The sequence below is a fragment of the Aulonocara stuartgranti genome, assembly GCF_965226115.1.
Source record: "Aulonocara stuartgranti genome assembly, chromosome: 17".
Lineage (NCBI taxonomy): Eukaryota > Metazoa > Chordata > Actinopteri > Cichliformes > Cichlidae > Aulonocara > Aulonocara stuartgranti.
Genome location: NC_138953.1, coordinates 10,302,433 through 10,325,386, shown reverse-complemented (window position 1 = coordinate 10,325,386; position 22,954 = coordinate 10,302,433). Strand labels below are relative to the sequence as shown.

At 39.8% G+C, this 22,954-nt stretch overlaps 3 protein-coding genes across 13 annotated transcripts in view; 2 read left to right on the top strand and 1 right to left on the bottom strand.

The window, feature by feature from the left end:
* The first annotated feature begins 118 nt into the window (after positions 1-118).
* Positions 119-10,616, top strand: LOC309692712 (retinal Mueller cells isomerohydrolase-like). 2 transcript variants are annotated; one of them, XM_082511485.1, is made up of 15 exons: positions 119-236; positions 1,069-1,151; positions 3,147-3,297; positions 3,708-3,815; positions 4,735-4,876; positions 5,106-5,253; positions 5,670-5,751; positions 5,891-6,023; positions 6,301-6,443; positions 6,534-6,663; positions 8,002-8,116; positions 8,256-8,350; positions 8,456-8,567; positions 9,234-9,400; positions 10,456-10,616. In XM_082511485.1, the coding sequence occupies exons 1-14, from the start codon at positions 226-228 to the stop codon at positions 9,377-9,379; spliced, it is 1,599 nt and encodes a 532-aa protein (XP_082367611.1). In that variant the 5' UTR covers positions 119-225; the 3' UTR covers positions 9,380-9,400; positions 10,456-10,616. The 2 variants fall into 2 exon arrangements, with proteins under 2 accessions (XP_082367611.1, XP_082367610.1); XM_082511484.1 differs by having other exon boundaries at positions 9,234-10,616.
* LOC309692711 (putative methylcrotonoyl-CoA carboxylase beta chain, mitochondrial) lies at positions 9,627-21,032 on the bottom strand. 8 transcript variants are annotated; one of them, XM_082511479.1, is made up of 12 exons: positions 20,922-21,032; positions 16,327-16,494; positions 15,907-16,103; positions 15,576-15,754; positions 15,370-15,450; positions 14,850-15,028; positions 14,557-14,764; positions 14,351-14,442; positions 13,594-13,750; positions 13,336-13,458; positions 11,540-11,770; positions 9,627-11,428 (listed from the first exon to the last, which is right to left on the bottom strand). In XM_082511479.1, the coding sequence occupies exons 2-12, from the start codon at positions 16,452-16,454 to the stop codon at positions 11,342-11,344; spliced, it is 1,662 nt and encodes a 553-aa protein (XP_082367605.1). In that variant the 5' UTR covers positions 16,455-16,494; positions 20,922-21,032; the 3' UTR covers positions 9,627-11,341. The 8 variants fall into 8 exon arrangements, with proteins under 8 accessions (XP_082367605.1, XP_082367607.1, XP_082367602.1 ...); XM_082511481.1 differs by having other exon boundaries at positions 16,327-16,491; XM_082511476.1 differs by lacking the exon at positions 20,922-21,032 and adding an exon at positions 17,707-17,866.
* fnbp1l (formin binding protein 1-like) overlaps positions 20,319-22,954 on the top strand; it is a 52,971-nt gene continuing 50,335 nt past the window's right edge. The window contains exon 1 of one of the 3 annotated variants that reach the window (XM_082511473.1): positions 20,319-20,518. In XM_082511473.1, the coding sequence (XP_082367599.1) occupies positions 20,495-20,518 (24 nt within the window). In that variant the 5' untranslated portion in view covers positions 20,319-20,494. The remainder of the gene's footprint in view (positions 20,519-22,954) is intronic. The other 2 variants (XM_082511475.1, XM_082511474.1) reach the window with 2 other exon arrangements.

Below are 22,954 nucleotides of genomic sequence, written 5' to 3'. Positions count from 1 at the left end.
TGAAAAGGGGGAGCAAAAGGCATGAAGGGAAAATAGGAGGAGGAGAGGAGGAGGAGAAGAGGACGGGGAGCGAGGAGGGATGGAAAAGGGGAGGGGAGAAGGAGAGGAGGGTGGATGGGGCACCGTTTCCATTGCTTACCACAGGAAATCTGTGCAGGGTTTAAATACCAGCCAGAGCCTCTTTTGTAAGCAGCTTGTGTGAAAGTGTGTGAAGAGCGTAGCAGCATGGTCAGCCGGTGAGTAACACCTTCTCTTTAGTTTCTCAGATGCATGGCAGTGAAGACAAAAGCTTGAAAGGTTGAAAATGACTTTTCAAGGTTGGGTTTTGCTGGTTTTCCCCAACAACATAACAGAAAGCAGCTGGCAGACGTGCTTTGTTCTGCTCTGCTCGAAATGATCTGATGATGAGTCATCGGAGCAGATTTCAAACAGTTTACCTCGGGAGTTTCAACCTGAAATTTCACAGTAAGTCACTGGTGCTGTAGTAAAATACTCGATGGATCTTAGAAAAGCTTAGAAAAGCTGATGTATGTACTCTGAAGGAATCTTGGCCCAGTAACTGAGGAAGAATTTCAGCCCTGCTTCTACACAAATGCAACAAAGCAAAACAAAACTGTGAGAAAGAATGTTGATTTTAAAAGGAATAGAGAAATGTAAGAAAACACAAAAATAATAATACATGACAAAACAAGACCACTCAGAACCCCCAGAGGAGGCCCACTGTACTTCTGTGAAGTTTGAAGACAGCTGAGGAAATATAATGCAGTGTGACCTGGACTTTGACCTGATTTTCACAAAAAGTAAATCAGCTCGAGCTGTTGTTGGTATCTACCGTCTGAGAAAATGTGGAAATGATATCTTGACAGCTATGGATGCTAGACTGCAAACAAACAAATGGAATCAATTACATACTTCCTCCCTTTGAGGGGAGGACAATGGGTAAGATATCCAACAAACGAACTGGCTGTTAACAAGACAAACAAGGAACAAGCAGTTGAGAAAACTTGTAGACATATTTCATTATTTCTGAAGTCCAAAAAAGAAAAACTTTTTGTATTTTGTTTGCAGCGTGGAGCATCCTGCTGCCAGCTACAAGAAGATCTTTGAGTCTGTGGAGGAGCTGAATGAACCCATACCAGCAGTTATCACTGGTAGGAAAGAGCGACTGACAAAAAACAAGTAGCAATGCATGGCTGTGTCGATGGCAGTGTGGCTTTAATCACTAATATTTATGGTTCCAAGACAGCGAATCACCTGAAATTTCCTCCAGTACCAGTGTTCATGAGATTTCTGATTTAGTGGTAATGAATAATCTGCAGTTAAATATGCTTTAGATATTATGAGAGTCCTCTAAAGATTTATCATTACAGGTTGGGCAATTATGAACAAATCAAGGATCACATGTGGGAAATTAGAAATTCTTTATTTTGCTGAGGAACATTTAGCTGTGACAGATCTCCTGTCTCCGTAAACTTGCATCTATGATCTGATGACTATTACTTATGAGTGGCAGAAGCAAAGAACAATGTGCCACACTCTTCTATTATATGTTCACATTTGCAGTGTGAAGGTGGCAGGTAATGGCAGGTATACAAGGGGGAGCCCATTTTTCTAAACTTAAAAGTATATTGGTTTGCTTTTATAACTTGCGCAACAACTTTCAGGTCATGTCACTGCATATGTTTACAATGATGGACTGTAGGAAAGGGGGAGGGGAAGGATCCAGGCCATGCACAGTATAAAAACTGGACATACAGCTACTGTCACAATGTCATCTGTTGATTTCTAAAGTGCAGTTTTGAAACGTCATGATTGGTGTTTTCATTGTCACCAAAAATTTAAGCAGGTGCGACAAACACGGGCAGGTGTGATTGCTCTCTCCCTAACTACTTGTCAATCACAAGTCATCAACAAATTGACATGTCATTCTGAAACATAGTATAACCAAGATTTACAAAATAGACTTCACTGTTCTTCATGAAATAAGTGACTGAGCCCATAAACTCAGGAAAGGGTTAACACAGGGGAATGCGGGAAGACTTTTCCCATAGACTGCTGTGGGACCTGAACACTTTCAGTAACCACAGCTATCCCCATCTGGTGGCCTTCAGATTGCATGCAGGGCTAAAGCATTTTACACTGGCTGTGTTTCCTCACATGGAATCTACATTTATGGTTTTCTAACCCCTCTCTTGAAAACTTCCACTGATGGTTGCATTGATATAACAACTAAATTTCATCACAAGCGTGCGGTTTCTCCTATTTTTTTATCATCTGAAATGTCAAATGGAAACATCTGCAAAAGGCATTTCTCCTATGACATCCACAAGTGCACTGCCTATTTCAAAGTCATAGTGAAACAATAAACACAAGTTAGCGGATTATATTAACGCAATCATCTAATATACACTAAAATAAATATGTACGGCATAGTAGCATAACGCCTGAAAATACACTGGCCAGCATTATCACTACACAAGTGTGCTTTTTTAAATTACGTATAGTTATTTGTTAGTTCTGTATTTAGTGTTTACTCAAATAAAACTCCTTTGGTGACCATTAGGTTACTCACAGGTAACGTACATTGAACATGACACGCGAAAGACACAAACATTGCTATCACAGAAGGATAATAAAATGAACATAATACTTAAGAAAATCAATAGTTAGGATTTATAATAACATTATTATGTAACATATACGAATAAATATAAATATGTATATGTGTGGCATGTATATGTACTGCCTCATGGAGTGTAATGGTTTTTGATTGAACTAAATGTTGTACATTGGTTAACATAAAGGCTACTGTGAAAGTAAATCCTTTGATGCAAGGAAAATAGAGAGAAGACATTAGTCTGACTTAGTCTGAGATATACTCAGCTTCAGGCCTGACCTGTTCACCCATCTACGCAAAATGCATTTTTGGTGTTACTGCCAGGATCAGTCTTGTGGATAAAAATACTGTAGTGTTATAAGTGACACTGGGGTGTTAGAAATGGGTAAAGTTTGATACTAACCACTTGATGTGCATAGTGTGAAAACAAGTGTAGACAGAATCCTATAGTCTGAGTTTTTAGACAGCAGAATGTGGCATCATGTGGTCAGGATGTGCACGGCTTCGTTTGATGGTTTTATCACTGCAGGTGTTATCCCGTCATGGCTGGGGGGAAGTCTTCTGAGGATGGGTCCAGGTCTCTTCGAGGTGGGAGATGAACATTTCCAGCACCTGTTTGATGGACAGGCTCTCATCCACAAGTTTGACCTGAAAAACGGTCAGGTGACTTATTACCGGAAGTAAGAAAACGGATTAATCTACAAAAGCAGAGCACATTATTTTTATATTTCATATTTCAAGTTGCAGTATTCTGAGGAAATACCTTTTAAGAACGTACATTTCTAGCTGTACTGACATCAGGACGTTAAGGCATTTTTTCTTAAATCACAAAAGAAAAAGAAGAAGAAGAAAATCTGGTTCTCATATTCCCAGCAGCTCCAAGCTCCAGTTGTGGGTTTTTATGACATCTGATTTTGGTTTGGAGTTCTTTGCAGCTGAGGAAAAGTGGGATGTTGCAATGAAACAGGCAACGAATGAAGAAGGCTTTTTGTGTTTCAAAGATTTCAGTCACGTGTCACAATGAAAATTTTTAAAGTAATATGAGTGGGATTCAAAAACAGCTGACATACTAGTTGATGTTTGTGCTCAGGTTTATTAGGACAGATGCTTATGTTCGGGCCATGACAGAGAACAGAGTTGTCATCACTGAGTTTGGCACGGCAGCCTACCCAGACCCCTGCAAAAACATCTTCTCAAGGTAATCCCAAACCCATGCCCTAAAATGCACACAAAAGGAACATTACACTGTACAAAAGCTGTCGAATTAAAACAAATAGCTCAATAAATAAATAACTTAATATGCAATTCAATTAAAAAACATTTTATTTATATGACTTAAATTATTGTGCTTCCTTGATTGCATTTAAACGTGCTTTTCTCATTTGATTTTCCATTTAATCAATTGTCAATGTACGGTTATTTCTTTATTATTGGTTTATTGATGTATTGCAAAAAAACAAGATAAGAAGATAAAACCTTTCATTTGGCGCGAAGCTGAGGCCAGGAGACTGTACTGAACAGTTAGACTGGAAGCGTCCAACATTCCTGTGGTTGTGAAGTGCACGATGTTGAAAGCGTTCAAATGGAGAAACCTGTTGGGGTTTTTTTTTTCAAGATCTATTTATAGATTTAAAAAAAAATCCTTAGTGTTTGTCATTTATGTTCCACATATCCCCTTTCAGTGTTCTTAAATGAACCGTGCTCATTCCCAGGCTATATTTTTATTCTGGAACTTCATATAGTAGTTTTCATGAGTCATAGTTATGAATAACTATCAATATTCTAATAAATATCCATGTTATATTATAATGAGCCTTGGTGCATCCTCTCAGCTCATACACTGTAAACAATCCATTTAGCTCCCTCCTTGTAACTCAACCTTCATCAGAAACAGGTAGTTTTACCAGTAGGTGGGTTGGGGTTCCTGAGATGACCATATTAAGGTATCCTCCCTCTTTGATGCTTTACAAATCCCAGGAGTAAAACAGTGTCAAACTTGAGCTTTTGGTTCACATACACTGATCTTATCATGTTGTGCCTGTGTTGTTGTATTATTACTATGGGTTTAGGGAAACGGTTGGTTTAATATAAAGTTTTCCTCGTGCTTGTAATTTCAGGTTCTTTACTTACTTCAGAGGCATTGAAGTGACTGATAACTGTTTAGTGAACGTCTACCCGATTGGTGAAGACTTCTACGCAGTCACTGAGACCAACTACATTACCAAAGTTGACCCTGATTCACTGGAGACATTAAAAAAGGTGGGAGCTGATTGGTTTAAATTTACAGTAAGCTAGAGCCATCGTCATTTTCTGGTAGCGTTATGAAACCTATACCCTCCCCAAATATGCCAGAAGGAAGAGTTCTAGTTTTCAACATTGCTGCATTTTCAGTTGCTTTATTATTCTTTCCTTGCAGCATCTATGACTGTTTCCGGTTGTGATTTTACATATTTAGCTTTCAACTTGAATGTCTTCCAATTTGCAATAGGTGGATCTTTGTAAGTACCTCTCAGTGAATGGGGTGACCGCCCACCCCCACACTGAACGAGATGGCACGCTCTACAACATTGGCAACTGCTTTGGCAAGAACATGAGTCTGGCTTATAACATTGTTAAGATCCCACCTGTTCCGAAAGGTGAGTTCATTATACACAATACTCTCAATGACTATCAATGGATATGTTTTAATTGATTATTATTTTATTATTTTATTATTATTATGTTTATTGATGTTTATTGACCTTTAAATTATATTGTAAATTTTTATCTTATAGAGATTTGGGTTTGAAAGGAGTATCATGCCTGAGTTTTCCAGATAAGCTTTTAAGCACTGACTGTTTGTTACCGCGACGATAGACTGTCAAGAAAAAAGAAGAATATGATAGATAAAAAGGGAGCGAACAGGATAGAAGAAAACGGTGGATAACAGAAAAAAGGAGAAAGATTTAAAAAAAGAAAAAGGTTTAAAAGAAAAGTTGAAGCAAGCAGAATGCAGAGAATTCAAATAAAATTGTCAGGAACAATGTATATGTTTGTATCTCTGTGATTCCAGATAAATCAGACCCCATAGAGAAGTCCCAAGTGTTGGTCCAGCTGCCAAGCAGTGAGAGGCTTAAACCCTCCTACGTACACAGGTACAGAGTTATCTCATACATGTACACAAAGCCTGGTTTTTGTTTTCGTTCCTTTCTCTTTGTATTTGACGTTTTACCATTAAGATGAACTGTGCTTTGCCTCTGAGTGTCTTTCACTGTTTTGCTTATCTGTCTCCAGCTTCGGTATGACAGACAACTATTTTGTATTCGTGGAGCAGCCGGTGAAGATCAACCTGCTCAAGTTCTTGTCAGCTTGGAGCTTCAGAGGAGCCACATACATGGACTGCTTTGAGCCCAACGCCAGCATGGGGGTAGGCAGGGCACAGGCATTAAAGAAGGCCCCTGGAATCCAGTCTGTTCTTGAATGCTGGAGTTACAAACACCTGCAATATCTGAATATAATTTATATTAGATCTTTTGGACTCTTTTGCATTAATTTCACTAAAAGCCACACAGCTGTGCTATTTACTAAAGTCACCTGCTTGCTCCAAGTTTCTGAGCCTTCTCCTGGGAAAAAGTTAATTGATTGGTCATGTGTGTCTGCTTGGTATCATCTGGTCAGTGAGTATGTGTGTTTGTGTGCTGCAGACATGGTTCCACTTGGCCAGTAAAGAGCCAGCGGGTTATCTGAGTAGTCACAAGTTCAGAACATCAGCATTCAACCTCTTTCACCATATTAACGCCTATGAAGACGAAGGATTCATCGTTGTCGATCTCTGCGCGTGGAAAGGGTAAGTGTAAAGCTGTGTGTATGTGCAAGTGTCTTACATGCAATTATGTGACATCTCTCTCTCTCTCACTCTCTCTGTGTTTCTTTACAGTCATGAATTTGTGTATAACTACCTGTACCTGGCTAATGTGAAAGAGGAGTGGGAGGAGGTGAAGAAAGCAGCTGCACGAGCTCCACAGCCTGAGGTCAGACGATATGTCCTTCCACTGGATATTCACAGAGTGAGTCTACACACAGAGATAGTGCAAGTTATTTATGTCATCAGTTATATGTTTGATCATTAATAGTGATTATTTAGCACTGTAACAGGATCCATCATACTGATTAGGCAGGCCACATTTTTTAAAATGCAGAAGAAAATTCTTTATAACAACACAGTATTAGGTATTGTAGCAGCTAGATGGTGTAGTGGTAAGACTACAAACCTTTAGAGCGAGAGTTGCAAGCTCAATTCCCACCGAGTATCCAGTAAGGGTCCTGGCTTGTCCTACAAAAACCTGACTTGTTGCTTGCAAATTCCACATAAGTACAGGACACTTGCACCTTTGTCGTGGGTCTTACAGTGTCATTGTTTCCTCCAAACGCTGGCCTGCAAATTGCATATAATTACAGGGTACTTACACCTAATACACAGGTCGTATTATAAAGTGTTACCAGTTTTTTAATCTAATATGTCATAGGATTGATCAGAAACATTGTAAATGACAAATAGTGATTAATGGACTCATGGAATCGTTTCTTCATATCAGTTTTAATTGCTCAGCTCACAGCCTCTAAAGCTAATTTTTGCTACTACAGTATAAGTGGAAAAGGTGTTGTCACTGTTATTTATGTGTACCTGTTTATCTGAATATAGGTCAAGTTAAATTAAATCTACTTATATTAGATGCAATATTATATTATTATTATTATATTATATCATAGTATAATTGGGAATAACAATCATTAGCCTCTCTGTGTAACCGAAAATGTACTTAAAAACTTAATAATGTATTTAAATACCTTTTGTTTCACCCGTTAAACTCTTCATCAAAACTGTGAGAGCGGTATTAGACATTCATGAATCAGAAAATAATGAAATAATGGGATCTGTTTTGAAAGGCTAAAACTTGCTTTGGGGCAAATTTTATCTTTGTATTTTCAGCATTTTGTTGTGTGGCAGTTTGAGATATTTACCTTTAAAAGTGCTATATAAATAAAATTGTATTTTTACTTTGTATTGCTTTTATTAGATCCTTACTGTAATGGTTCCCATAGAGCTGGATTTACAACATTGGACTGATCAATTAGTTAGCTTGTTTGTCATATCAGGAAGTAACAAAATAGCCCAAATAAAAATCTAGTTGTAATATGACATACAAGATCTGAGATCTGAGAAAATTGTGCAGCATCACAAATAATTTTAATTTGTGACAACAAAATGTTCTGTCGTTCCATATTTATTCAACCCTAAAAAAAACCCCTGCATGAAGCCAAAACATTTACTGTAACCTAGGAATGATATCTCTTTATCTTTAAGCTCCACGGTATTCTGTACACAACTTTGTGTGTGTTTTCAGGAGGATCGGGGGAAGAATCTGGTATCTCTGTCGTACACTACAGCGACCGCCGTTCTTCACAGCGACGGTACTATCTGGCTCGAACCTGAAGTGCTGTTTTCTGGACCAAGACAGGGTATCACATATACACTATAGTTTACATGTTCTCTGTATATTCCAATATGTGTATCCTGAAGGGTACATAATACACTGATTGTTATAACATATTAAATATGTGCCCATATTCATTTCTTTTCTCTGTGTCACTCTCTCAGCTTTCGAGTTTCCACAGATCAACTATTCAAAGTGCTGTGGGAAGAAGTACTCCTTCGCCTATGGCCTGGGACTCAACCACTTCATTCCTGACAGGGTAAGAAGGGTTTTCATTGAACACATCAGGAGACGAGGACAGTTGCAGGGCCCGTGACGTTAGCTAACTCCACAAGACATTAAAAGCAACTGGTTGCTGCTTTAGATCGTCAAGCTGAATGTGCAGACCAAAGAGACCTGGGTGTGGCAGGAGGAGGACAGTTACCCATCAGAGCCACTGTTTGTGCCGTCACCCGGAGCTACAGAGGAGGATGATGGTAGGACACATTCTCACATCTTAGCCCACAGAATTACACACTAACACTGGTCTTCAGGGTGTTTGTGGCTTTCAGATCATATTGAATCAAGCATGAAATTAATTTATTAAATTATTGTCTTCTTTATTAGATGCTTATCATTTTTGTTGTTGTCATTATATTAAGTAAAAAAAAAACAAACGAACAAGGATCATCTAGAATATGCTCAATGGGTAAAGTGACCGCCTCCATGTTTTTATATACAGTTTATCATCCAAAGGCGCATTATTTTCTATGTCCAGTAAGTGGAACTCCTGTAAATGCTTTAAGTTTTCATGGAAAATTAGATGAGTAAAGCTACATTTTAAGCTACACTGCAGTCATTCACACATTGGCAAGTGTTTGATATACAAGTCGATTTTGTGTAATGTATGTTTCAAACCAAAGTTTTTATTAGCGCTACATAAATCTCTGCCTAGCACAGATGACACAACCTAAATATGGGATGCAAACGTATCCTTTCTTTCATTCATTCAGCATCAAATATACATATTTTATCATCTTTACACACCCAAACTCTAACTGTAGACACATTACGCTCATTTGAAACAACTTTTTTGCGTTTTTCCTTATGAACGTTTGCTGTAGAACACGCAAGCAGTTGCCTCCCGTGTCTGGGTTTTACAGGTGTGTTGCTGAGCATTGTGGTAAAGCCAGGTGCGCAGAGACCAGGTTCCCTCCTGGTGCTGGATGCCAGAAACCTGACAGAGCTCGCCAGGGCAGAGGTCAACACTATCATCCCCATCACCCTGCATGGGACTTACAAGCCATGAAGCTGCGTTTCTTCCAAACAGGTGCTTCATGAAATACACCAGTCTGGCTCTTTTCTCCCACCATAGACGAGTTTTCTTATGGAAATGAAACCCCATCATTGCTTTACAATGCTGCTAAAAAAAAAAAAAAAATCTTCAGCAGTCTCTGTCATATGTTACCTGGCCACACAATGCATGTTGGTTCTATTTTTCCTGTAGCTGTAGCTGGTGGTGAGAAGAAGCCCAGCGAAGCATTACATCAACCACATTTACTGCATAATCAGTTTATGTTTATGTAATTGTTGTTGTAAATCCACAAATGTACACAGACGGTATTTTTGCTACAGGTATTTGAAACAATTTTGGTCAAATACAAAAACTGTTAATGTGTATTTGTTTTGACAACACATGTTGTAAAAATAAATCTGTGCATACATTCATCACTCATCACAAAATTGAGGCAACATTTGGAAATGTGAGCTATAAAAACATGTAATCCTACCAATCCAGTAAAATTATATGATGAGCAGGATATGGGTCTGACCACGTACTAAAAATCCAAAACTGAGATTAACATGATATTAGAAAAGAGTTATATATTGGTGCATCCATGTCATTTGGATTAAGCACCATTGCTTGTTGCGTATGGACTTTTGATATCACTTTAAATTTGACTCTTCATTGCATTCAAACTTCAGATTTCAACATCTTTTTAGAAAATCAACAGCATGTTATAATACCAGATGAATAGTTGTGGATTAACTGTACTTTATACATACATGTTCCTAAACTTGTTTCTGTGTACACACTGTGGTTGTTACAACTTAGTTTGGCACCAAATACAGTAAATATGGAGTATAATCAAACTTCCACAGTGCTTTGTGAAAGCTAGCTGTTTATCGTTGACCTTCATGTATATGCAGCACTGTTTATAAGCCAATTATATTGTTGAATTTAGAAGAAAAAAATGTAGATGCAAATAAAAGCAGTACTATTTTTCTACGATTGGAAATAAAGCTGGCTGCAGGTCCACAGCTTGCACAAGCAGGTCAAATGTTGGGTTATTAAACTAAAGCAGATCTCTGTTTATTCAGCAGCATACCACCCTGGCATCAGCACTCCCACTGACCAACGACATGTACGTGTCTTCTGGTCTCATATTACATGTAGTTTTTTAATTGATATAAGATGAGTTTTTTAAATTTTATGTGAATGTGTAATTTCACTTTTTGGTTAATAAAAAAAACAAAAAACAAAACTTGTGTTCTGTGTTCTTCCTCAAAACATTACAAACAAATGACTACACAAAATGTTAAAATCCATGATAATTAAACTAAAAACTGTACTACAATAGTTACATTATAATTTTTTTTCTAAACTGGGTTTCTAGGCAACTGTTTTTTTTTTTTAGGAAGAAACTAATTTTAAACCAAAATGCAGGCTGCACTGATCCAACTTTTCCAGTTCTGATCCAATGCAGATACGTAGCTTAAGTACCAAAGTGATGCTCATGTTATATTAATAAGCATTAATCCTCACTGTGAGAAAGAAACTGGAAATCATTCTTTTACATGTAAGGCTACAGGTAAAAGGAGCCAATGCACTGCTGTTCATGCTTTGTGTTGTAAAGAACAAACAACTGAACTGATTGAATCGCTTATAGATCAACTCGCTGTCAGGCATTCTGTGTGAGGAATGATCCACCACTAGGCTGCTGTGTGTAAACATCCCAGAGAAATATTTTGTTCTGCAACTTGGTCTGAAAGTGCTGACAATCAAAACCTGATGAGGAACTGTGCAGGATTTAAATCCCTCTCTCCAGAGTGGTTTGACCTAGCGCCTACATTTACAGTACACAGGATTGATTACATATTTGTTGTGGTGACCTCAACAAATTTACAGAGAAGCTTCTTCCATTACAAGTGAAAACGGGATTGTTGTGAGTCCAACAGGAGCAGTTAAATCTGATGGGGACAGAAGCCTCTACATACGCAGAGGTATCGATTGCAGAGTCTCTGTAGACAGCTGATACCGCTGCTGTTTGATGATGTCCAAAACGTCTCTAAGAACCTGAAACCAAAAAGCAATAAATACAACAACAACAAAAAAGAAGCGTTCTTAAATGTGCTCTCGAATGTTCCCAAAGACACAGATAATCCCTTAAAAATGGGTCATTTTTACCTTCCGGGTGTTCTGCGGCAGAATGACTCCATCATCCCACATCCTGCTGGAGGAGAAGAAAGCTGAACTCTCTTCCACCAACATCCTGTTTAGTTCCTCTTCCTGCTTCTTCTGCTCTCCTTCTTGCTCACCATCAAGGGGAAGCAGAGAGCCAATGTGACCCGGAGGGGCAATAGAAACTTTGGCATTGGGCCACAGGAACAAGAAATTAGGATCAAATGCTCGGCCACACTGGTGAGGAACGAAGAAGGAATTATTACTGTAAGCCACATTCTACAAGATTACAATGAATCGGTAAGAATTATCATTATGTGCAATTTCTGGGGTTTTTTTGCATATCTTCTAGTGGTGCAACGGATCAAAAGTCTCACGGTTCGGATCACGTTTTTTTTCGTCACGGATTGGATCAATTTTCGGATCAGCAGAAAAAAAGAAGAAGACAAAAATTTAACTCGCCATTTACTTATTTAAGTATTTTTTGCCTATTAAAAAGCATTCCACTCAAGACTCATTCCACGCAATTATATAAAAACAAATTAAGATGCAATATAGGGCAGTACAGGGCTTTCTATCTCCCACTCCGCTGTGATATAATGAGCGGTCACGTAGCTTTCCGTTGCCCTGGAGGTCCACCCGTTTGTAACAGAAGATGCCTGGGACAGTTCAGTTATAACTTTAAACTTTTCCTGCTCATACATGCTTGGAGCGATCTTGTCACTGAAGTGGACGCGCGACGGGATATCATAGCGTGGCTCAAGCACGTTCATCATAGTTTAAACTAGTGCTGTCAGAGTAAATCTCGTTAAAATGATGTTAATGCCATAACTGCATTAATGCGGCAAATCTCTGTTAACTAGTTATCGCCCCGTGCGTGGGGCTGCACGGCGTCAATGCGTCAACTAACGCGTTGACTAGTTTAAAACCCTTGTTTTGCACAACGGAAAACGGCCTCCCGTCTGCAGCTAAACACCCCAATAGCTTTTATACACATACTTTTTTTCTTCTTTTTCGAATCACGTGCGTGCCAAACCGTGGAGTGGGATCGGTTCGGATTACGGATCAACTGTGATCCGTTGCACCACTAATATCTTCTCTAAACTCTCTGCGGTAGAGACTTGAGGCTGTCTTGTGTCTTTAAGCAGTCTTAAGGAATAGTTGAAGGACATTCAAATCTTTTTGGAAGTTGGCTGCCTTTTATTCTGTTCACTGTCAAGATGATCCTGCACGGCTTTAGTCATGTTGCGGTCAGAGCTCCTGGCAGGTCAGTCCATGACATGACTGATAGAGTTTCATTGCTTGCTTTCCTATCCAGAAATGCTTTTACTGTAATGGCAGCATGTTTGGGATCATTGTTATCCCTAACATCACTTCCGGATATGTATTCTCAAACTATGACATTTGTTTATCTTCTAGTTTTTTTCCAGGCATGTCACTTATTTTGTCCTTCACTTCAGATTTTTTTTAAGAACACACCTCACGCCAAGCTTAGATATTCCAAGTTTTTGTTTAAAAGTTCTTTAGGAAGCACCTTCTTCCTGTAAAAATACTATTTTATGCCTGTGAAACTGCGTCACTTGTTTTTGCAGAGGCGACCAGAAACCCACTGGCACATTAAAAATGGACTCTTTGCCAGGTTGTCTGTTATATGGGAACAACACTGGTTCATCCCTTAATTTAGGTGCCTTTTATATCACGTTTGATTCATCGATCAGTGTTACATGGTTTAACAAACAGAAAAATGATCTGAAAATGGTCATGTACAAACTTTAGACTGAAAAATAAATTGATTCGCTCACCATAGCATAGCTGTCTGCACCATGGCAACCACCAATCACCACAGTGATCTTGGGGACAGAGGCGGATGCTACTGCTGACATCATTGAACCCTGAGCTTTTAGATGGTTACTGTTCATCTCTGCCTGGGAGACACACATGAATAAATGGTACTTGGGATGGTTTTTTACACTTACTGGGGACTCAAAGTGATTCTAAACTCTCCCAAACTTGAGTCCCTGTGCATTTGTTTTTAGTGAGAATGAAGTGAGAGTGAATACCTGTTTTGTGGACAGTGTCAGTGCTGCAGTGGGTGCCGTGTTCTGGAGGAAGAGGAGTGGGACGTCTCTCTGGTTGCACAACTGGACAAAATGGCTTCCTTTCAGTGTGGCCTCATATGACAGCTGTCCATCATTCGCTAAAATTCCAACTAGGTGACTGACGCAGTGAACACAAAGAAAGAATTACCTTAAGTTTAGGTGAAGTATTACTTAAGGTATTCATTATCAGCCACATGTAACAGGTGTAACATCATATTTTAAAGTGAAACCAAAATTATATTAGCAAAGCTACTAGATGAAAGCTCGGGTTTCAGGCTACTGTAAACGCTTTTAAAAGAAAATGTTGCTACTGTTTCAGTTTGATGTCAGTGTGAGCCAATTTCCCTAATCTGGCCCTCTCAAGCGCACAACTCTGGCTATAACATACACAACAGATCAATCCACCTACTGCACACAAGGGGCAGCCAATCAGAGGAAAGCTGGTTTAAAGGGAAGAGAAAGGAACGGCAAGTGCTTGTTTCAGGCAGTGGGTGAAATGAGAAGCTCCATCGTGGCCCGTATGGGATAAATAAGGATTATTTTAGATAATCATGCAGAGCTACTCTAGTTGAGTCCAAGAATAAAAAGCAGGACTGCAGTAAATGTAAATTGTGTCCTCAGTATTACAAAAAACATTAGGAACACAATGTCAACAATCAGAGTTTATGTGCTACAAGAAGACTTCAGTGAGCGTATTGGTTGTGTTTATATCTTTTACCCATGTATCTTTGCAAAGCCAGTGACGAGTGAGGTTCCATAGCGAGCTTTAAATTCCAGAAAGCGGCTCCCATCTACCAGTCGACTGACTACCTGGGCAGAACAACAGAAACAACCAACTAAAGGTCACAGAGCCGCAACTCAGCATAAGAGTAACAAACTCATCCGACTAGAGCACTTTGTGCATTTGTGTCCGTCACATTGTACCATCTTAACATCCAGGCTGTAGTTGTAACTCTTAGGGGCGAGTCCTAAAAGCTCTTCCAGACTGTGCAGTGGCTCCTCCTCTGCGTTCCTCTTCTTTGTCTCCTCCTCTTCCTCAGGCAGCAGGAAGTTGAGGGTTGATATAATGTTTCTAGTGTAATCAAAAGCCTCCTTCTCCTCCCAGGCAAAGTGATCCACGCAGCCACTCACTCTGGAACAAGATGGTAACTTGATACATGATGATATGAACTAATTCTTCTGATACTATTCAGGACTGATTAGATTTACACACATACTCAGCATGGAGCCTGGCCCCTCCCAGGTCCTCTGGCGTCACCTCCTCTCCAGTGGCAGCTTTCACAAGTGGCGGTCCGCCCAGGAATATGGTTCCTATTCTGTGCACCATTACAGCTTCCTCCGCCATAGTGGGCATGTAAGCTCCACCCGCCGTGCATGACCCGCACACAACAGCTACCTTTAGGATGATCAATTTTCATATCAGAACTGCAATTTGAAATAGTGAAAAAACCAAAAGCAAAAACAAAGAAAACAATGAGAACTTAACAATGGTAACTTGTTCTCTCTTCATTTTTAGACTTAAAAATTCTCTGCCTGTGGAGATTAATTATGCCAAAATTTTAAATAGAGTCACGGTCTTCAGATTATGGTCTCCCTGGAGGGGCACAACAGTTCACAAATTATGAGAATGTTTTAGAAAACAAGTGTGTGCATATGAAACATTTTAAAGGCAAAGTGTAGCTTATAAACAGGAATGATAATCTATGTAAAGACCAAAGCCTTCTAGCTCATCCTTACCTGGGGGATCTTCATGGCAGACATGATGGCTTCATTGTAAAACGTCCTTCCTCCGTGATTCTTATCAGGAAAAATCTCTGACTGGACATTTATACACAGACGAGGAAACAGCAGTCAGTATAAATTCCACTAGCATTCACTTACTCTAAAGGTAGAACCCTTACGCATATTAAATCGGAGATGTGCTTATGTGTGCGTGCGCTAACCTGCAGCGGCAGGAACGCTCCACCGGAGTCGACCAGGTACACGCAAGGCAAACGATTTTTGATTGCTATTTCCTGCGCTCGGAGATTCTTCTTTACCGTGATAGGATACGATGTGCCTCCTTTCACCGTAGCGTCGCTGGCAACAAACACACACCACAGACCGTTGATCCTGCCGATGCCTGAATGATGTTTGTACAGACGAATAAAAAAAATGCATAAAGTGTCACACTCGGATCCCAGAAGATGTGGAGTAAACAGAAGACAATCTGAAATAAAGAAATTAAATGAGGGTATTTAGCTGCGGTCACACTAATCTGTAGTCGTTTCTGACCAGTCATACTGCCGGCTGAAGGTATGTCCCCGTACGGAAGACCCAAACCAGCAAATAGTGACAGCTCCAGAAAGTCCTCGTCATCCAATAGGAGGCGAAGCCTGTCTCTGACCAGCAACTTCCTGTTTCTCTGAGTGTGTCTGGCTATGGCCCTCTCCCCTCCCCCTTCCATCACCTTCTCACTAAACTCTGTGTACCTAATAAATGGAGATAACCAGGGATAATGAATGACAACAAGTGCAGATCTGGCAACACACTGTCACACACAAACAAGCAGGGAATTTATTTTGAGATTAAAAAAACAAACAAACAAAAATCCACTTAATAAATCTAAAATAGTTGATTAGAAACACCAAATTGCAACAAAGCACATACTAATACACTAGGAAATGTGAGAGCAAATGTGTGAGCAAAACCTACTTCTTACACCAGGCGTTGCTATTTCTGAGGTTTGCTTCATAAATGTGTTTGTGGATGGGCAGAAGGGGCAGGTCCAGCACAGGGAAGGCACTCGGCAGGGCTCTCCTCCTCCCTGCAACAGAGCTCATACCGCAGACTGAACGCTGCCAGTACCGCTCAACAAACCTGCTAAACAAGAATCAGGGAAAAAACATTTAAAGACTTATTTGCAACATGACAACAAAAGAAGAGAGAACTGCAAAAAAAGATTATGAAAATCTGGAGAGTAAATTATTGTCCAACAGTACACTGAAGAGTTCAAATTACTGTTTTAATTCCAGGATTTTGTATGCAGTAGTGCCAACTCCAGGCCTCAAGGGTTGAAGTCCTGCAGGTTTTAGATATCACCCTGGGTCAGCACGCCTGAATCAAATGATTAGATCATTACCAGGCCCCCGGAAAACCTCAAGAAATGTTTAGGAGGTAATTTAGCCATTTAAATCAGCTGTGATGGATCAAGGACATCTAAAACCTGCAGGACACTGGCTCTCGAGGCCTGGAGTTGGACACCCCTGCAGTAGTGTTTGGGGGTTTTTTTGCTCCTGGAGGGGGCAAAGCTGTAATGGTACATAGACTGGGTTCTCCCTCATTTGGTCACATCAGCTTAGATTTGCTGATTCTAGTTCTTGTCAATTATTGTTCTTCTTGCTCTTAACTAACTGAAGCCTTTCATTGAACTACCAAATAAACAAATTAGTGCTCTCTTCCTGGCCACACATGTGGCAGCACTTCTGCTATAACTTTCTTTGTATTTAACAAAATAAAAATGCAGACATAAGTGTGCACATTAGTTTTTAACTGCTACTTAAATTGTTTTCTTTACAAATAACTCTCACTGAACTAACACAGCCAATCCCTCAACATGTTTGTACTTCCTGCTCATTAATAATTTGTTGCTTTTTAAAGAACTTATTTTAACATTTCAGTCAACAACAAAACAAAAAGTAACTTCAAGGGCCAAATTGCATATTTCTTCACGTCAACATACGGGCCGCAAATTTGAGCCCCCTAATTTACACTGAAACCTGACATCAGCCAGGTTTTCCTTTGCCAGGGACGATGATTGGCCCATGCGTTAGCATGTATATGATTGGCTGCTTTGGAACTTTTACCCCCCAATGCAAAAAAGAAATAAAATAAGTCTGTATAATTACGAGCTTGAACAAATTTGATTAAACGGCAAAGTGTTGCTGAAGCGTTAACCTCTATGTGCCAACAGTTGTGTTTTTGTTTTGTTTTTTATCAGAAATTAACGCACCACCAGAGCTCAGCAGTTGCAAAGTGTGCCAAAGGTCAGTCTGCTGATAAATGACAGTTGGGGGACATATAAACACCTCTTACCTTGCAGTGTAGCGGTGCATATCTGTCATACAAATAAATTCCAGATTATTTAATTGTTCGTAAGTGCATTGCCAATCAGAACCAAACAGAAACTCAATCCCCCTCCAGATGCTGCTGCTGCTTCTTCTTCTTCTTCTTCCTCGCGGTATACTGTAGGGTGGCGCAATTCCGCCACCAACCGCTACGGAGTTTGGATTAGACGGTAATGCTGCTACTTCCACTCCAAAATAATTTGGAGGCAAATAAAATCTACCTACTCTACTCTCTTCCGTTCATTTCAAAGCTTTAGTTTCTTATTATTTTGCAGGTGTAAAAAATATCATGCGGTATTATTAAAAACTCACCCAGCAGCTCCCATAATTACTACTTTTACTATAAGTGTAATTTGTGCCTTTATGCTACTGAATTAGGTTTATGACTAGACATGGGAAATTTGTTTTGCCTCTTGCCTTAGCAATGTTTCATGTATTGTGCAGTGTCAATAAAACATTTCATATTTGATCATTTGTTGCTTTTGCTGGTCTTAAATTACTGCAGTATTTGAGCAAAGAAACAGGGACGCAGTGGAGCCTATCTCAGCTTCCAAAGCTGAGAAGCAGAGTACGACAAGTCCCCAGGCTGTTACAGGGCTAGCATAGAAACAGACAACCATTCATGCTCACATTCACTCCTATGGGCCTATGTACCTGGAGAGAACTCACGCAAGAAGCTTGAGAAACACACAGGACTTAGAGAAGATGTGGAGGGTGAAGGCAATAGTGATCCCCGTGGTAAATGGAGCACTCAGGAGGGACCCCCAAACTGGGAGCTTGAAGGATAAACAAAGACCCCCTGCAGGGCAAGCAGGGATTTAAAAAGCATCAAAGGATCTCATTGTTTAAATGTATCAGGCAGGAGAAGGGTACAAAAAATTTCCACAGCATTGGATATACTGTGGAACCCAGTGGAGAAAACATGGGACGAAAAACCTGGATGCCCCCCAAAACTGATTAAAAGCCAAGATGAATACTGGTCAGTGAGGCTGCCAGGGGACTCGCCATGCACTAGATGTGTATTACACGTGGCAACAATGTCATGTATTTCCATATGTCGAAATTATGTGATAGGGTTGCAGGACAGAAGTGTTTTCTGACAAAAATACACCTTAAAAAACATTTTTTGTTATTAAAATTATTATTTTCTCCTAACACATTTGTTCATCAGTTGAATTATTACAGGTCACATTAAAGTGGGAAAACTTTTGAATCATTGTGATCACATTTTTTAACATCGCAAAAATGATGCATTTAAACAGGGTTGTGTAGACTTTTTTTTTTATATCCACTGTATCCGTGTAAGCAATATAATTATAAGGAGGCCTCATGCTGAGGTCAGTAATTTTTAGTTTTCACTGGCCTTTAGTTCTTGCCAAGCTCTGTGGTGCAGTTTGTCCTGCTGCGGTATTAATCTTCTACAGAAAGATTCAAGCCAGCAGTTTAAACTTAATGCCTACATAATACAAAGTTTTCAGGTGGAAACGTGAGTTACTATCAAATTTAACAGCAAATAAATATGATAAATCAAGCTGATTTATGGCAACAAACCTGTGAAGAGCCAGTCTAATGCAGCAGAATTTGCAACTATGTAGACAGGAATGGAGCAGAATTAAAAACATTTATTTTTAATTTTAAACGTAGTATTTAAATTCTTCAACCTTTTGGATTATTTCCAGGTTCAACTTGCAAAAATTTACAATATTTATTTATTAATTATATATAAATCAAGATCTGTAATCATTCATCTTGGCCGCTAGAGGGAACCACTAAATCATTATTAAAGAAACTGTAAACGGATTATATTTAAAGCGTTTTTAATGCTCTAGGTCATCAGAAATACTTTTCTGATACTTTTCAACACTTTTCAAATAAATATTTTGCCTCGTACGAACTTTTAATATACGCGCTGATGTCAAAATAGCAAAACAAAACAAAAATAAAGCTATCCAAACACGTAGCTTTAAACATGACTTTTTGAAATAAAGGGAACTATAATGAATTATAAATTAATTTATTATTAACACCAATAACAACCGGCTTTATAGAAATGATGTGTAATGATGGAAATATGGTAAGAGATCAGGACAAATAAAAAAATAAAAAATAAGAATTAAAATACACCAAAGACAAACGAAATTAAAATATTTATCTAAATATTTGTTTTATTGGCCAGTAAAATGGGACAATGTAAATTACTTCTTATTTTAATTAATTTTAAATAACCAGTCAACAAATGCGCCAAAAGAGAGCTTCGTGAAATATGAAAATGACTGAAATTAAAATGTATTACATTGTCATACCATAAAATCTGTTTTTGTAATTTTTTCCTGCAGCATTTCGTATTATGCCGACTAAATAATTCATTCCATTTCTATACTCGAGTTTGTATCCAGTTCATACATTTAATCAGTGTTTGAATTAAACTGAGCTGCTGAAAATGTGTCTTTTTTTATTTGTATTTTTGCTTTACTCTGTTCTTTCTTTATTGTTGGTTACAGGTAAATACACTTAATATGAAAGACCTGATTAAAATGTTCACTGAACATAAATCCGTTTTTCTCTTTGTAGATTGTCTGTGGTCCAGGGCCCCTGGAAGGGCGTCCCTGCTGATTCAGGAGGAGGAGGTGAAGGAGGTGGAGTGTGAGTTCAGTCGGCAGACAGTCGGAAGGACCGAATCCCGGCGGCCGTTTGGAGAGTCTGAGCGGGGGGAAAACTGCTTCCAGTACTGGAGAACTCAGAAAGAGGATTTCGCAATGAGTTGGGGAACGGAGCTCTGGGTACGTTTCAACTCTTTTTAAGTGTGCTTGTGAGAAAGTGCTGGGCTTGTTTTCTTTGTGTTTCGGCCCGGACACCGCCGCGACTTTGGGGCAATAGAGCGGAAGAAAGGTGCCGTGTTACCTTTTTAGCTTTGTGTCGCGGAGAGCGGCTAGGCGCTGGTGCTAGCCTGGTCGGCTGCGGTGCTGTAGCCGGCGAGGCTAAAGCTAAAGCTAATCCGAGGCGCACCTTAACGGCTGTGACAGCGGAGGAAACAATAGGCAGGCACGGCTGCAGACACACGGCCACGACAGCGAGCCGGGGTGCGGGTCACGCTGCCTCCACCACCCGGCTATTTGCCAGCTTTAATAATATCTGTGGTGGTAAATTGATTTTAAAAAATTGTTTGTTTGTCTGGCAACTTACTAAGTTGGATGTTGACGGTTTTCTTACATGTGTTACACCCAGTTTCTGGCAGGGACTCCCGGCTGGAGGGTGGAGGGGAGAGAGCCCACTGTCCTGCTCGGTCTCCTTTTAAACGAATCGCAACTTCACAGCCGTTTGATTCACTTACTAATTGGCATAACGCTTCCCTTTGTTGCCAGCTCTCCAGCCTTTTGTCCCAACTTCCATGTTACTGGAAGGAACACATGGTTATTATAGACACACATACGGCGTTACATGTGGACCTCACGCCGTGTGTGTCCTACCTTTATAGTGAAATCATGGCTAAAATGTGAGTAACATTTAAATGTTACAAGTGTGTCAAACACGAGCTGCAGCCGATATTAGAAGATGATTTTTTTTTACCATCCCTTTCTCAAAATAGTGTTTCTTAGTTGCAGTGTATGCAGATTTTAGCTTAAATTAATCTTGCGGTGGGGCTCCATCCTGTATTTTTTTTGGGTGTTGGCCATTACGAGCTGTGTAACCAGAAAGGCTACCAGAAGCACTCCCCCCCCCCCCCCCCTCTCTCTGTATATGTGTGTGTGCAGGAGGAGGAGGAGGGAGCACTTCATCTCCCCAAGATGATACTCCTCCGGCTGACCTCAGTGATTATTATCTGCATTTTAAAATAAATTCATATTTTTTTCCTTTTCTTTTTCTTTTTTCTTGCTCAGCCCTCACATGTAACCCGATCATCTGCTACCCACAAAGAGAGATCTGTTTGGTTGCCTGAGATGCAAAAGAAAAAAAGGGGGGGGGAAAGACTTGGGAAATAAAGCACACATGGACTCACATATGATTTGTCAGGGGTTTGTTGGCCTCGCGTCTGCTTTGAGAGTTTCCCATTCAGTTTTTCTTCTGTGGATCAAAATCACAAAGAGATGTGAATGAATGGTGATCCACTGTGCTAATGTTGTGGTTGTGATGAGTTTGTGAGCTGCAGAAATGCATTGATATAAACAAAGGAAAGCATAAGTCTGTGTGGGGGTTTTACATGAAATGCTCTGTGTCTTGTGTTTACCACAGCCCAAGCAGTGTACTGTATATGAGTAACAGAAAATTATGAATGATGAGATACGCTGTCACATGCTCCAGTCTGTATACCATCAGTGAAGCGCTTCCGATATGCTGACTGTAGACGCTGGCTGACACACACCGTCATAATCCCCGAGTCCGCTGATGGGATTAATGTGTTGGCTGTCTGATGTCAGATTAGGGCTTATCCTCCACAAGACACCACATAAAACTGTTGATTGGCTGTTGTGCTTTACAGATGACTGCCCCTCTAATGTCAGGAAGTGTGCTTTTATTTTCTGTTTTTGTTTTATTCTAAAATTGAAGTCTCTGATTTCAAATAAAAGTCTGAGAATAACAATAACAATAAAACTGTGTCCAACTAAAAGATTACAGTTGGCTTAAAAAACTGTTATTCTATGTACAGTTGGGTAAGTGGCTGCTTCACCTATTAAGATACTGGCTACATTTTGCTATATTCTAATGTGAGCAGTTCAAAACTCAATCAGATTAAAAAAAAATGAAATTCTCACATTTGGGCGGCAGAATTTAACACTAAGTCACCCCAATCGCAGTTTGTTTGTTTGCATTTCACCCTGTATCACCTTCTTAGGTGTCGTCCCTAAATGAAACGGGAAGAAGGGAAGCCAGCGTCGTTTTCAGTGCGGCTTTGTGCTTTTACTCCACTCTTTGGCTTTAGCCCAGCTCTTTGAGACGCTACAAAGCGAGCAAGGAACATCCTATTACCTCGCTGGCTTCCTGCCGTCCGACACACACTCGTGAAGTAGGAAGCGTTTGTCTGAATTAAAGCTCTTCTGTGTGTTGTATGAGTGTGTGCGTTAGTGCCAGGATGCTGCCATGCTGTGCTTTGGTCTCTCTGGACGAGGTGAGTTGGAGGCCAGCACAGTGGAGCAGCCAAGTCTGACTGAAGGACAAGAGGCTGACGGGCGGTCGTCTCTGCTGATCGGCCAAACCGAAAGACTAGGATAAGGGGATCG